The 13424-nt window shown below is 48.8% G+C and overlaps 3 protein-coding genes across 3 annotated transcripts; 1 reads left to right on the top strand and 2 right to left on the bottom strand.

Moving 5' to 3' along the window:
* Positions 1-866: 866 nt before the first annotated feature.
* Positions 867-4899, top strand: EMH_0095790 (uncharacterized protein; the record flags this gene model as incomplete). Its single annotated transcript, XM_013495002.1, has 11 exons — positions 867-1014; positions 1388-1513; positions 1880-1986; positions 2313-2442; positions 3038-3174; positions 3282-3360; positions 3502-3654; positions 3781-4268; positions 4408-4493; positions 4613-4694; positions 4888-4899. The coding sequence occupies 11 exons, from the start codon at positions 867-869 to the stop codon at positions 4897-4899; spliced, it is 1548 nt and encodes a 515-aa protein (XP_013350456.1).
* A 2498-nt stretch (positions 4900-7397) lies between these two features.
* EMH_0095680 (vacuolar (H+)-ATPase G subunit domain-containing protein, putative) lies at positions 7398-9148 on the bottom strand (the record flags this gene model as incomplete). Its single annotated transcript, XM_013495001.1, has 4 exons — positions 7398-7728; positions 7831-7891; positions 8084-8235; positions 8391-9148. The coding sequence occupies 4 exons, from the start codon at positions 9146-9148 to the stop codon at positions 7398-7400; spliced, it is 1302 nt and encodes a 433-aa protein (XP_013350455.1).
* A 2293-nt stretch (positions 9149-11441) lies between these two features.
* On the bottom strand, positions 11442-13424 carry EMH_0095570 (polynucleotide kinase-3'-phosphatase, putative; the record flags this gene model as incomplete). The annotated part of the gene is made up of 2 exons (XM_013495000.1): positions 11442-12878; positions 13143-13424. The coding sequence occupies 2 exons, from the start codon at positions 13422-13424 to the stop codon at positions 11442-11444; spliced, it is 1719 nt and encodes a 572-aa protein (XP_013350454.1).

Genomic DNA, 13424 nt, shown 5'->3' with positions numbered 1-13424 from the left:
CTGCAGCTATATATATATATATATATATATATATATATATATATATATACAGAGGAGACGCGAGGCCGGGGCAACACAGCTGGGGGAAAGAAACCACATAAATAGAATATGTATTATCTGCATCCTCTAAAAACAAATTTTTTCACTGCGAGAGATATACGGCATTTGTTATAAACAAATGAACAGCATTTAAGCCAAAGATCCCACATTTTCATCTCCCCTTTCTCCTCTAAATTTATATATATATATATATATATATATATATATATATATATATATATATATATATATGTATATATACATATATATATATTTATATATATTTACATATTTTTATCATCACGTTCTACAGAAACTAAGAAGAATAACCAGCAACTGCGTACGCTGTGAATTGCCAGAGAGGAAAAGAAGAAAGCTAACGAGAGTTCGCGGCGCCATCTCAAGGTGAAGCGGTATCTGAGGGTGTAAATGCGAGCAAATATTCAAATATAGTTTTAAAAATAAAATTAAATTTATATTTCGAGTTTATTTTCTTTTAATTTGGGGGTTTCTTATGATCGCCGAGTCGTCGGCTCACGCATGGCCTGGTGGTGTCTTCATGGGCATTCGCACAGCGGCGGTGCCTTCGGCATTCCTTAGTGCAAACTTTCTCTTTTTTTGAATAAATTTTGAGTATTAGTTTGCCACTTAGCGTGAAAATAAAGAAATACACCATAAACGGCAAGAAGTTTTCGCTGGGGGCCCTGTTTGGGGGCCCCATTGGCTAGGGAAGCATCGGTGGTGTCGAGTCGACGTCGTCGTGGGGCGGCCTCGCCGTTTTCTCTTTGACTTTTTTTGTATTTATTTTTGTGTTTATTGTTTTTTGCATGCAAGGCGTTCAAGATGCTGCAAAAGTTTTCTTCATTAAGCCCCGCAGTCGGCGATGGACCCGCGCGGGTGCTGCTTACATCCGGTTTTCACCTGGGGCCTCAGCAGCAGAATCCTCGTCTGGTGGCAGATTGGCGTTCTTGCATAGTAAGACGTAGATCTGTATGTTTCTGTGGGCTCCAGCATACACCTTTATACGGAGAATACCGAGGGAATCTACGAGCGCGTCTGTGGCCGTTCGTTCAAACCGCTGCGCCACGAGGAGAGGGGGAAACCCCTTCTTCTCCTGCTGGGCGTTTGCTGCTGCATTCAGCAGCTGAGTTGAATTCCTCGCCTGCGAAGATACAGGCGGAGCCAACGGCTGCTCATGAGCCTCACGGAGCCGCCACGACTGCCAAGCCACCACCATACGAGACCGAGCAGGACAGTAAAAAGAGAAAAAAGCAGAAACTAAAGAAGCCAGAACCAGATTCAGCTACTTGTGGCTTCAGTTACTCAAATTTCGTTCGCAAATGTGCAGAGCTGCTCACTGAACGCCAGCTTGAGCGCGTCGCCATCCGCCTCAAGGTCTACAGAAACCTGAAACTAAAACCCAGGCAGCAGAACAAGCTCGCTGTCATCAGAGATATCGGGAAAATTGTACCCAGTAAGTATTATTATCACAATTATTATTATTATTCTTTTTGTTGTTTTTGTTGTTGCTGTTGTTGCTGCTGCTGCTGTTGCTATGGATGCTACTGTGCCGTATTACACTATTATCTCTTAGTATTATTATTATTCTGGTTTAGGGTTGCTGTGTGTTTGTATTATGAATATCTCTTAGCACAATTATAATACTAGATATAGTAACAAGAAAGCGCAATTATAATACTCTGTTGTTACTATATATGGATATTATACTTCTTCTGCGTATTGTTGTTATTATATGTCTTTGTATGGCAATGCTGATGCTGTCACCCTAATTTTATCTTTTTACATTTCCTTTTTTTTATTTATTTGTTTCTGCATGCAGCGGAGCACCGCTGCGAGCTGACGAAACTCCTAGCGGCGAGTTTAGATGTCGTCGACCCCCACCATTTCTTGCGTCTCTCGAAGGCCACAACAGAACGCCTGGCGACGGTATAAACAACAGCTTAGAGAGAGAATTCATATGACATCACATACAGCATCTTTTCTTGCATAGGCAAACTATTCTTGTCCTAGCCGCGTGCTGCATGCATGCATCGTGCAGAATAGAGAGTGATAGATGCTTGTTCTATTGTATCAACTGAAACACTGTTTATGCACCGCGTATGGATGGCAACCTGATGGTTTCACGCTTCATGCTGCATGCTGTATGCTGTATGCATGCTGTATACATGCATGCACACATGCATGCATACATGCATGCATACATGCATGCGTGCATGCAAGCATGCAACATGCGTGTTGTGTGTGGCCTGCAGCAAGACGAAGTCGGTGATGGGATGCCGCAGTCTATTATGGGGGACTACACAGTGGGGGCGGAGCTGCTGCGTTCTCAGCATCGAAGCAAAGCGTCGCAGCGAAGCGCCGCGCTCACTGATGCTGACGGCTGTACAAACAAACTCGGATCTGCAGACCCACCGCCTGACGACATCCTAAACCCCCACAGGGAAATCGCCACGAGGCCGCCAACGCCAACGCGCTTGACAGAGGCAAGAAAAAGAAAAACAAATACACAGCAAATCATACATACACACACACACACACACACACACACACACACACACACACACACACACACACGCACACACAGACAGATCGCCTCCTCATACACAAGTTGAGTACAACAAATTACATGAAACAGCTAATTAACACGAATTTGTTTGAACGCATTTAGTACGACAAATGAATTGCAGCAATTTAATTGACGTGAATTTAAGGAGAGACAGACGCAGGCACTTAGTAATGCAGGGCGCAGCAAAAACCCGAGCGAGCTGCTTGTTGGTTGTGTTGTGAAATGATAACGCAGAAAAGAATTGGGGAATTCGTCGTAGACTGGCAAGACCCATCGCTTCCAGAGCCAGGCAGCCGATCTAAGAATCTGGTCTTCCTCTCAAACCTCCCCCACGCACCCAAGCATATCCTGACAGACATTCTTTGCAAGGTCTGGCGAGAGCTTCTTCTCTCCCCATCTGTCGCTCTGCAGCAGAGCACTTAGCCGAATACACGATAAAGCCAGGGCCTCCACTGACATCTGCGCTGCAGGCATTTTCGGGCTGTGGGAAGATCCAGGAGCTGGAAATATTCGACGACCGCTTGCGAACTCTCGATCAAACGGAGGATGTGAGTCTAAGAGCTCTCTTCGCTCTGGCCCGTCAGATTGCCCTCAAGATATACAGCGGCAACGCACTGAAAGTCGCACGTCTGTGTGACTGATTGCTTCTGCTCAGAATACACTCCAGGCCAAAGGCGAACAAGCCATTAGCGACAAACTAGAGAAACGGTTTTCCCCAATTTTCGCTCTCGCTGGTAAGATTATCTTGGCATGCGCTATTAGCAGTGTTCATCTAGTCCGCAGGATAGGGGCTTCCGCATATATGAAATAGTTTACGCATCGGTTGTCGTTCTAAAACGTCCATGTTCCTGACCGCTTCTTTCCACTGTCTGCAGAGTTCAGCTCAACCCAAGAGAAACAGAATGCATGCAGCACTTACCTTCGCACGTTCGGGGTACCATGCATCGACCGACTGGTATACCCTGAAGATGCTGCAGTCAAGACAACGCTGATTGCAACAAACCTGCCCTTTATCCTTACCCCTGATGGTAGGAGAATACATTGCACTATCACTTGGCATTCAATGGACCTGATCAAATACGAACTAGCACAATAGCACAGTTCAAGTTCCTGCGATCGGCAGTTGTTGCGCTGTGGTTGATTTGCTGCCGCAGAAATTGCCCGCATACTATCCTTTGCGCTGGTCCACGATGAAGAAGCCACTTCTCATTATCCTGGGGTGTGCCGCATCCGCATGACGAACCCAAAGTTGTTCGGGTATGAACAGCTGCTTGTCGAAGCTCGCTCAGACGCAGCGGAGCCATTCTTTTTGTTGCCATTACACAAAAAGATGCCCAACGCAGAGGCTGTTGACCACGGCTCACCGACGGAGCGTACCAAGCAAGGGAAAGATAGGTTGCGGCCGAGCAGAAACGCAGAGACAAGCAGTTCGTTAGCGTGGAAGGACACTTTGGGGAACGATATCAGCGAAGTGTCTCTAAATACGACCAGGAGCCAAGTAGTGGAGAGTTGCGAGCAGGGACTACTGGAAAAATCGGCAAGTGCCACTGGCTGCAACGGCTACTGCGAATCACGCGACGTTGTTTCGGCCATAGCTGACGAAAGCATCTTCATTCCAAGCATCGTTGGGCTGCAGACAGATGTAAGCTTACCGTCCCTTAACTTCGAACAACTTCCATATGGACTGTCATGTCCAATGGCCCACTTAGGGCGGTTGCATGATTGGATGTCTACGCAACATTTCTGCGTTTGTTTCTTTTGCACCTGTTTTGACTGTTCAGGAGGAGATGCGATACCACCAGAACACAGGCAGAGTGCCCAATGTTCCTGGAAAAAAGTTTGACATAGGCCGCCACGTTGTGAAGAAGTGCGCTTGCCGCTTAACACCACTGGTCTTCGCTAACGTTTCTCTGGTACCTACTTCTACTGCGTGCCTGCCTGCATGACAATCTTCATGTCTTCCGCGTGCGTTCTGTTGCGATGCAGGTTTTTGATGAACCGCTTGGTCCTGAACAACGATGGCTTGTTCGTTTTGCGCTTCGCATCTTTTGAGGCGGCTGAGGCAGCAGTGCGGCGGTGCAGAGGAGCCGTAATCTACGATTCGAAAGCGCTATTACTCTTCTCCCCTCGACGATGCGTTTTTCACAACGGTAACTTCTCAAATCTGCCAACTACTTAGTACTAGCATCATTGTAATCCTGCCAGATTTATGCTCCGCCTCTCAATGTGGCTTTATACAGTGCGTGTGACTGGATGCTCAGGGCAACTTGTAGATTTTGTGATACCCGAGGGAAATTTTGCTGCTGAATCTAAGCATTGTGTTGCGCGAACGTAGGCGCATGTTCAGTAATTAATGTTCAAGAAGGTTCGCATTATTCACGGACACACAAGTGCACCGGTGCACTGTGAAAGGAAATCGTTCGGAGTCCTTTTTTTGTCGCGGCGAATGCTAGCACAGTAGCTTCGTCAACTGACAACACGGTACACAACGACACATCGAAGTAGCGGAATAGTACGTCAAGAGTGGCCTCAAGCAGCAGCATTAACTGTGCTCAAGTCCCAGGAAGTAGTTCCTCAATTTGTCGATCACAGGATCTGGGGGGTTCTTCCTCCAGCCAGGAACATGGGTATGAGAACGATCGACAGGAGGAAGAATACGCCTCCAATCGAACCACACCAGAACAGAGAGACCTGAAATCTCGTGTTAGAGGACGGCTGTTAAATCCAGTGAAGCTCGCGTCTTGGCACCTACCGTGATAAACGTTGTCCACCAGGGTACCGGGGCGGTTACTTCGCAAGTTGTAGACATGTTTATCTGTCGTGCCGTCGATGAATGGAGCAGGCGCGTAAATAAATGTTAAGGTAGACTCACCATTACGGTTCCGGCAGCCATCCATATAAAAGAGAGGGCCAAGAGGGCTATTTCAAACCACAACTGAAAATACGGGAATGGAGTATGCATTTGCTACTGAAGGGACTGATAATCGACCTACAGTTGCTGAGAAGCCATGTTGTTTCTTCATTCTGTCGGCCGCGTATGTCGCTGGTAAGCTCTGTGCTAGTGTTCTTCACTGGTGCTTTGTACAGTAAGAACTTGAATAGCTTACGAGCATGATGGCCCCGACAAGCCAAAGATCTGAGTTACGCGAATTCAGATATGTTTGTGTAATGCAGGCCAACTTATTCTGGACTTACTTAGTGGGACGTCACAAGGCTTCATGAAGTTTGTGGCGACCACTGCGGCGAAGGCTAGGGCTGTTGCCCCGGACACGGCGGTCAATATTGTCGCCTGTCAGGTTATACAGGTTCAGAAAATTTATTGCAAATCGTCCAATGGCAACAGGGACGAGTGTCCTCTGAGAACGACCAGTCCGTGGGTTGGTGACAATCTTACCGCATCTGCAAGTGAAGGAAATGATGAATCAGTTTCGTTAAAACTCAAAAGGACAAAGCACCTTACATTTAAAGGTTTCGACTTTAGCCTTCGCTCCAGATGGGTCCCTCATCTTCGGAAATCTTGTAAAGGATCCAATATCAAATCCGAACAGTAACGCGCGATAAAGGAACCGTGCAAAAAGTGAAGGACGAAGTCGCGCTGAACTTAGCCAAATGTGGCAAGGCGTAGTGAAGCTGATGTACTGCAAGGTCCAGGTGTCTGTACACCAAACGTAAAAAGCTCATTTCTCCGCTGCTCACTTTTTTTGTGTCTACGAATTCTGAAGCTTTCCTTGATGCAATATTTTGAAGGAATACATTCACCGTATTCCGGCACAACATTTGTGCTACAAGCATGCTGTTGTTCTCTCCGCCGTTTCCTCTCGAAATTTGTGACCAGCGCATTCGTAGCCGACCCTTCCACACAGCGAAAAATGGCTCTAAACTGTTTATAGAACGACTAGCTCTGCTCACGTATTTGAACACGCTGATACCGAAAGGCTTTGGCCACTAGCCTACACATCTGAAGAACGAAAACTGCCGAATGTGAACGGCCAGTGCGCAGCCTACTTTCTACTAGTACTAACCGCTTTCCATGCAAAACGAGTGACAGACGCCTCTTTTGAAATGCTTGATATTTCCAAAACTGGTAATATGCTTGCACTTTTGAAGAGTACCTTGAAACTACAGAGCCACGACAGGCTGCTATAAAAGTCTCCCGCAGCAGCAGAAATCTGGCGGGAAACCTTCTGCTGCGTTGCGGCACAAGCGAGCAAAATAGACAAGTTATCCCAAGCGTTTTGAAAGAAACATGCATTTGACAGCATGTCTTCCTAAACTTTTTGAGCGATGCGTTGCGGAACACACACGTGCGGCCGAATCCTTCCGCGTCGCAAGTGCCTGCCTCCAGAGCAGACACGAGCAAACTCCATCCCTACTTGAGAAGCAACACACTCGCCATCTTCTCCCGAACTTCACTGCGGTCCTAATTCGGAGCAGGACGTTTGCAAAGACCACAGCAAGCTTGGCATCTTGAGGTGACTAAGCAAATCCCACAACACCTGCACCGGCCTCAACGGAACTAATAATCTGATGTTACAAAAGAATGCTTCAGCGCATCATCCTTCCTCTGCGTTTCCACAAAAAGGAAACCGAAATGCAGCAAAAACCACGATGTTCGCAAAAACACGTTTAAACATAGTCTCCAGATGGCACGAACGCCAGCTGTTGGATATTACTGCTGTGTTGCAAGAAGCCCATAGGGTCTGATCAGAGCAAACGTTTTCACTCGTTAGGGATTCTTTGGGAGATTAAGTGATGTTTATGTGACAAGTGCCTATCCAAGAAGGCAACCGCATGTGGTATGAATACTTTGCATGGCCGATGAAAAACGCCCAAGGGGGGCAGGCGCCTCCAATTCGTCGAAATCAATCTGAACTTCTTCGCCTTCCTTCAGTGTCCGGTCGCCCAGTATTGTAGCATACAGATCTTCTTGCTCTGGCGAGGTGTTGTCAACGAGTTGATAGTCGGGACCATCGGCATTCCAAGAAAAGTCCCAAACATGCATGTTCCGTTTGCCCTTCGTGATGCGGTCTGCTTGCACTCTACGCTCTGACGGGTAGCTCTTAGCGTTGCTCTTCCGAAGGAAACTTGGAGGATTCTTGCTCCTGAAATGCAAAGAAAGTCGACCCACACCTAAACTGATATTTCCTAGACGCCTTTCAACAACTGCGGACTCGACGTGCATACGTGTGCAGCGGTTGACTTACAAATTGCGCAGCGCTCCCCGGCGGTCTGGAGCTAGGGATGTGTCGACGTTGAGAACGTGGGCTGCACATAATAAACAAGTTCAGAGACATCTGAACGAATGATTGCTCGTTCTGCCAAATCTAATCTTCCGCGCCGAGTTGTACAAGGGCAAGCGCAGTCCACGAGAACTCGACGCTCCTAGTACATGCCTCGTCTACGACAGCGCACGAACTACGCAGATTTCTCTGCCATGAATACACGTCAGAAACGCACCCACGCATAGGGATACAGAAGCTTCCATATGCTCAGGAGCTTGCTCAAGTATATGGCGCATCCGGGCGTCCTCTTCCGCAAGTGCCGCGCGGAGGGCGTCTTCTCCGTTATCTTTTTCCTGATCTTTCAGGGCTTGTTCTTCGAGCTGACGTCTGCAAATGCACATGCCGCAGGGCTGAGAGCATGTCTGACGGAAGCATAGGCAAAATGTTCAAGAGCACTGGTGTGTCATGTTCATGGGGGAAAAACAACAGAACGTGCGTATGCACAATGAATGATAAGCTGCTTGAAAGAATAGGAGCTGCACCTGAGCTCTTTGATTTCCTGTTCGGCCTCTTCACGAGCTCTTTCCATCAGGACTTCGCGCTCTCCTCTTGCGCGTTCGACGATTTTTGTTGCCCGACTCGCGGCCGCCTGAAGCACCATCATGACGTCCGTCTCCCGCTCTCCATTCGAAGTGCCGCTATGCTGCGCGGTGTGGTGCAGAAGGTGGGGAAAATGAATATGACGCAGATGCAGCGGCAGGTGCAGTCCGTGGTCAGCAGCGCCGTACTGGGCAGGGGCTGCTTGAGCTGCAGGCGCGTGATGGGTCGTGTGAAAGCGACTGCGGAACCCGTGGAAACCTCTCCTATGTACATGATCCGTCTCAGCCGAAGCCGGTGTTTCATTTGGATGTTTACCCCCGCTTGTTGTCTTCGCAATGCCCGCCTGCCCATCTGGGTTTGTCTGCTGTCCTGCGACTTTGCTGCTATCTGATCTCATCTTTGCAAAGACTTTCGTCGAGATGCTCGAAATTGTTCGCCTCAAAAGCGAAGGCCGCGCCTCCATGGTGGTAGTCGGAGAGGCTCCATGGGCAGCTGCAGGCACCAAGACGACCTGTTTAGCGCCATCGCCAGCATCGCCCAAATGTTCCTCCTTCTGATCCTTGTGTTCGCCAACCAAACTACTCAGACGGCGGTCTTCCTTCGTTATTGGGGGGTTGTTAGTGTTGCTGGCTGCTGTTGTGGAGTCGTGAGCTGCATTTTGGTTGGCCTTCGCCTGGCCTCGTCTTCGCCAGAAGGGCATCTTTAAAGAAGGATATCTAATAGAATTCTCCCCAACATCCGTCTACCCATCACCAACACCAACGCCAACAGCAGCGCAAACACAGGCAAACGGTCGTAGACCGGACCGCTGCCAGTTCTTGAGTCGCCTGGAAGCCCCCAGCTTACATACTGCTTTCGCGGGCGCTAAATAAAGCAAAAAATTCATCAATAAGGTCAAAGAGGAGCAGAAGGGGGGTTAGAAGGCTGGCTGAACAGGGATCCTCAACCTCACCTGTTCTTCATGCATCATTCACTCGCCTCGAGGGGGGCGTCAAGGCGCGAACGAGCACAGCCCGCAGCTAACTGTAATCAGCAAGTCACGAAGTTGATTATAATTGTTATGAAACGCCTCTCTAAGATGAGGCAAAAACTCGCTAGAATGAGAACTCTTCACTCGCAGCCCCCTCACTCACATGGGCTAACTGGACGAATGGCTTGTGGCTTTCGCGGGGCCACAACCATGCCGCTGCACCCTTTTCTAGTTAAATTACAGATCTTCTACACTTTACTGTTTGCTTGTACACTTATTTCCCCTGTTCCTCTCCTTTTACTGAATATGAGGCCCAACGACTGTCGTTCAAGGCCACTGTAGCCAATGGAACTGCCGCTTTCCTCTCGGAAAGGAGGCGGGAACTGCGTGGTCGACATCGGCAGCAGCGAGTTGGTTGAATGAATGAACTAGGAATTTTATTACTCCAGTTCAGTTTTTAAACATCTTTGAACCCCGGCAATGTGGCCGCAGTGCTCCTGAAAGGCAGGCGTGTTGGCTTGAGTGTGTGTGCTTTCACGTTTTCTACAACGGTACATCTTCATTGTTCGCAGTTGTGTACCATGTAAATAAATTTGATTCAGTGCTTATGAGGTGTACATCGGACTTGTACAGCACAATTTATCGAGTTAATGGATATGGAGTCTGCAGATGTCTGCGCCCCGTAGTTTTCAGTTGCACTCACCGCTCCTTTGACCACTCACCCTGCTGCGTGTAGAAATTGCATATAAAATGATTCGTAAAATGTATGGAGCAAGTGACTGTCGTAGGATATTATCAGTGTGTCGGTCGTTAACTGGAATCTTACTTAGCTAGCTGTGGCTAGCCTACATGAATTTGCAGCGATGCCGACGCATGCTAGTCATGTGCAGCTGCACTTCTGTCGTATCTGACCACAATGTACCGGCGCGAAGTTCAGATCCAGTTAGACGTATTCACGTATACACAGTTGCATATTTGGAGAATAATATATTCATCAAAGTCAACTATATAAGAATTGGGAGCGAGTTACTACGGGAACCGTCTAAACAACAACTTGTAGGGTGATCTCAATGCTTTAAGCTGTAGTTTTCATTTTCAGCATTATGAGAGATGAATATGCACTTTCTGCTGAACTACTTTACCCCGTATCCTACAGGCGATAGATATGTGTAGGTGAAATGCCTCACTTTAGTGGCTATGGGAATTGGAGCAGGCAGCAGTTTCAGTTGTCGAAGGGCCGTCAGGTGGATCTGAAACAGGCAGCCAGCGTGCCGGTGTCAAAATTTTATCCCTCCCAGTTGACAGTACTGCAAATGTATTTATTATTCACAAGTATCCTGAGCACCTCTGAGAGCGTCGACTCACTAGTGCAGCTCGTTGCGATTGGCAGTAGCATTCTTACCCGTCGGTGACCTACATACAGTGCGCCGGGCCCGCCCACTGGCACGGGGGCCTCAGCTGTGCCCTTCAGTACTGCTGCGGCCTCCCCACAAAAATTGAGAGGTAGCAGAAAACAAAAGCAGCTGTAGGGTCGACTCAAGAAACTCACTACATGCGAATGCCACCGCCAGTGGTGTAGCCCCGATGCCTAGCGTCGTGGGGTGTTGCGCCCAAGGTTAACACTACGCTGGCACCACTGTGATTGCCAACTGATGAACGCAGTGAACAAAGACGTGGCTTGTAGCTTCCGTTGTATACAACTGTGACGTTTGTTTCATGTTGTCTTCATCGATGCATGTTGGTTGCCGGCGAGCATGAAGCTGACAGTACGCTTCGGGAGTTTTCGAGTTTTAACAGCGCATAATGAAGACTATGGGTTTCAAAACACATAGGAAAGAAAACACAAAGGCAATAGACGAAATATACAAAACAAAAAACACGAACGGGAACCAACAAAGCGACGTCTACAGTACTGGCAAGACGGAGTTAGTGTGGTTTGCCTGCTGTGAAGCACACTGAAATATATATGGAAAAAATTATTGAATAGCCAACAGGACGGGGGATATGAATTGATATAAAAAGTTTAATCTAAAAAGGAGCCAAAAATGTGTTTTTCTTCTTCAGAACGGAAGTCATCATACAGCTGAAAGTCTGTGTTCAGATCTTTGTGTATTTCCACGTGATGGAATCCTTCTTCTTCTGTCGGGTGTTCCACATTTGCATAAAAAGTATTTATTACAACTTTTGGGACTTTGACAGAACGATACCGCGAGTCAGACGACGCGCTTGCCTCGCTTGCCGCTCTCCTCTTGCTGCTGCCGCTATTGTTGCTACTGCTGCTTTTGTTGCTGCTGCTGTTGCTGCTGGTGCTGCTGCTGCCGTTGCTGTTGTTGTTCCTTATGGCTGCTGCTAGGCTTCTGAAAAGGCCTAAGTGCAGGCACACCTCTTTGGGCCACAGCAGGGCGATGCCCCGTACCTTGCAGTTCTTCCCGTGTTGCTTAGCGAGCTCAATGAATATCTGTCGGTCTTCTTTGGTGGTGTTTTGTCTGTCTATCACAACACTTCTCCCCTCACGAAGAAGCCGTTCGCAGACCTCCACGCACTTGGCCTTCACCTTCAGGTCGTCCTGCCGCACCACCGCATGATGCGGGAACAGGCGTTCAACCAGAGTGCTCTTACCGCTCCCCGGGGCCCCTATGAGGATGACCAGCTCCTGCGGGCTCTCTTGCTGCTGCTGCTGTTGTTGTTCCTGTTTCTGTTGCTGTTGCTGTTGCTGCTGCTGATGCTGATGGCGCTTTCCCCCCTCACTTGCTGTGTCGTCTTCTCCTTTCGCCGGGGCTGGAGTGCCGTGCCGTTGCTGCATGAAGTCTGCCGTCTGTGTGTTGTTTCCCAGCAGTTCAATTGGATCAAAGACGATAGCTGTGGCTTCGCCTGCTTTCTCTTTGACGTTTTTACGTTTTCTGTCTGTTGCAATCAACAACTGCTGCCCCGTTTCCCCCGTTTTCGCCTCTTCTCGCTTACCCTCTGTCGCCCCGTGCAGTCTGCGCTTCAAAAGCGGCAAATGCGGCGTCGCTTTGCCTAAGAAGAATTCCTCTGGGGTGTAAAAATGCATCCCAACGTTCAACGCAAACTTCAAATCTGCCGCGCTGTGGTCGCCAGGCCGACCCGCAGAGTCGCCCACGAAGAAAACCCGAGGGTATGTACACCCCGACGAGGGGCCAGCTGCCATGGAAGCAGCAGCAGCGTCACCCTTACCTGAGGAGGCAGGCCCCTCTGCGTCTTTCTGCTGGTGGTGGTGCTGCTGTTGGTGCTGCTGCAGCAGCGGCAGCAAATCCTTGAAGATGAAAGCAGCAGATGCTGGTCGCGGCTTCCTGTACATGTCGTCGCAGCAACAAAGACAGGCTGTGAGTGGCACCTGCAGGTGGCGCAGCAATGCGTCAACTTTCGCTGTCATCTCCGCCAGAGAAACATGGCCGAGGGTAACGCCCAACTGATTCGACAATATGAAGATTGAATAGCCCTGCAACAACCACACACAAAAATGCAGTAAACCCATAAACCCGATGAACCCTAAACCCCAGCAACAAGCAGGCAAGCTGTTGCTTGTCAGAGCGCAGATTCGGAGAATCCTGAAGCACAAAGGCGAGAGCAAGCGTGGCGGCATAGAGGCAGACGCGCTGCTGCTAGCAAGAGGTAACAGCAGCAACGTCACACTTCCTCCACAGCAAGAGCGAGTAATAGTGCTTGTTGGCATTCGTGTTTCTGTTGGGCTTTAATAACTAACGCTATCGTGCAGGCGACGCAGCTGGGCGCGAATTTGGTGTTCAAATAGCAGTTTCCAGTCGTTGGCATCAACGGGAAACTTCTTGCCGCTGCGGGTGGTGATGAGGGTGCCGTCCAGGTCGAAGATAGCCACGCGACTGCAGCCACACGGTGCTGTCTTCATGCCCTCAGAAGAAGAAGCAGCAGCAGCAGCAGAAACAGCAGCAGCAGCCGGACCTGAGGCAGAAGTTTTGCTGATTCTACAGCAGCTCGGGAGGTGGAAATACGCCTGGGAGGCCTGCAT

This window comes from Eimeria mitis, genomic scaffold, assembly GCF_000499745.2.
Source record: "Eimeria mitis Houghton genomic scaffold, Emh_scaff138, whole genome shotgun sequence".
Taxonomy (NCBI): domain Eukaryota; phylum Apicomplexa; class Conoidasida; order Eucoccidiorida; family Eimeriidae; genus Eimeria; species Eimeria mitis.
This window is presented reverse-complemented; position numbering and strand designations above follow the sequence as displayed.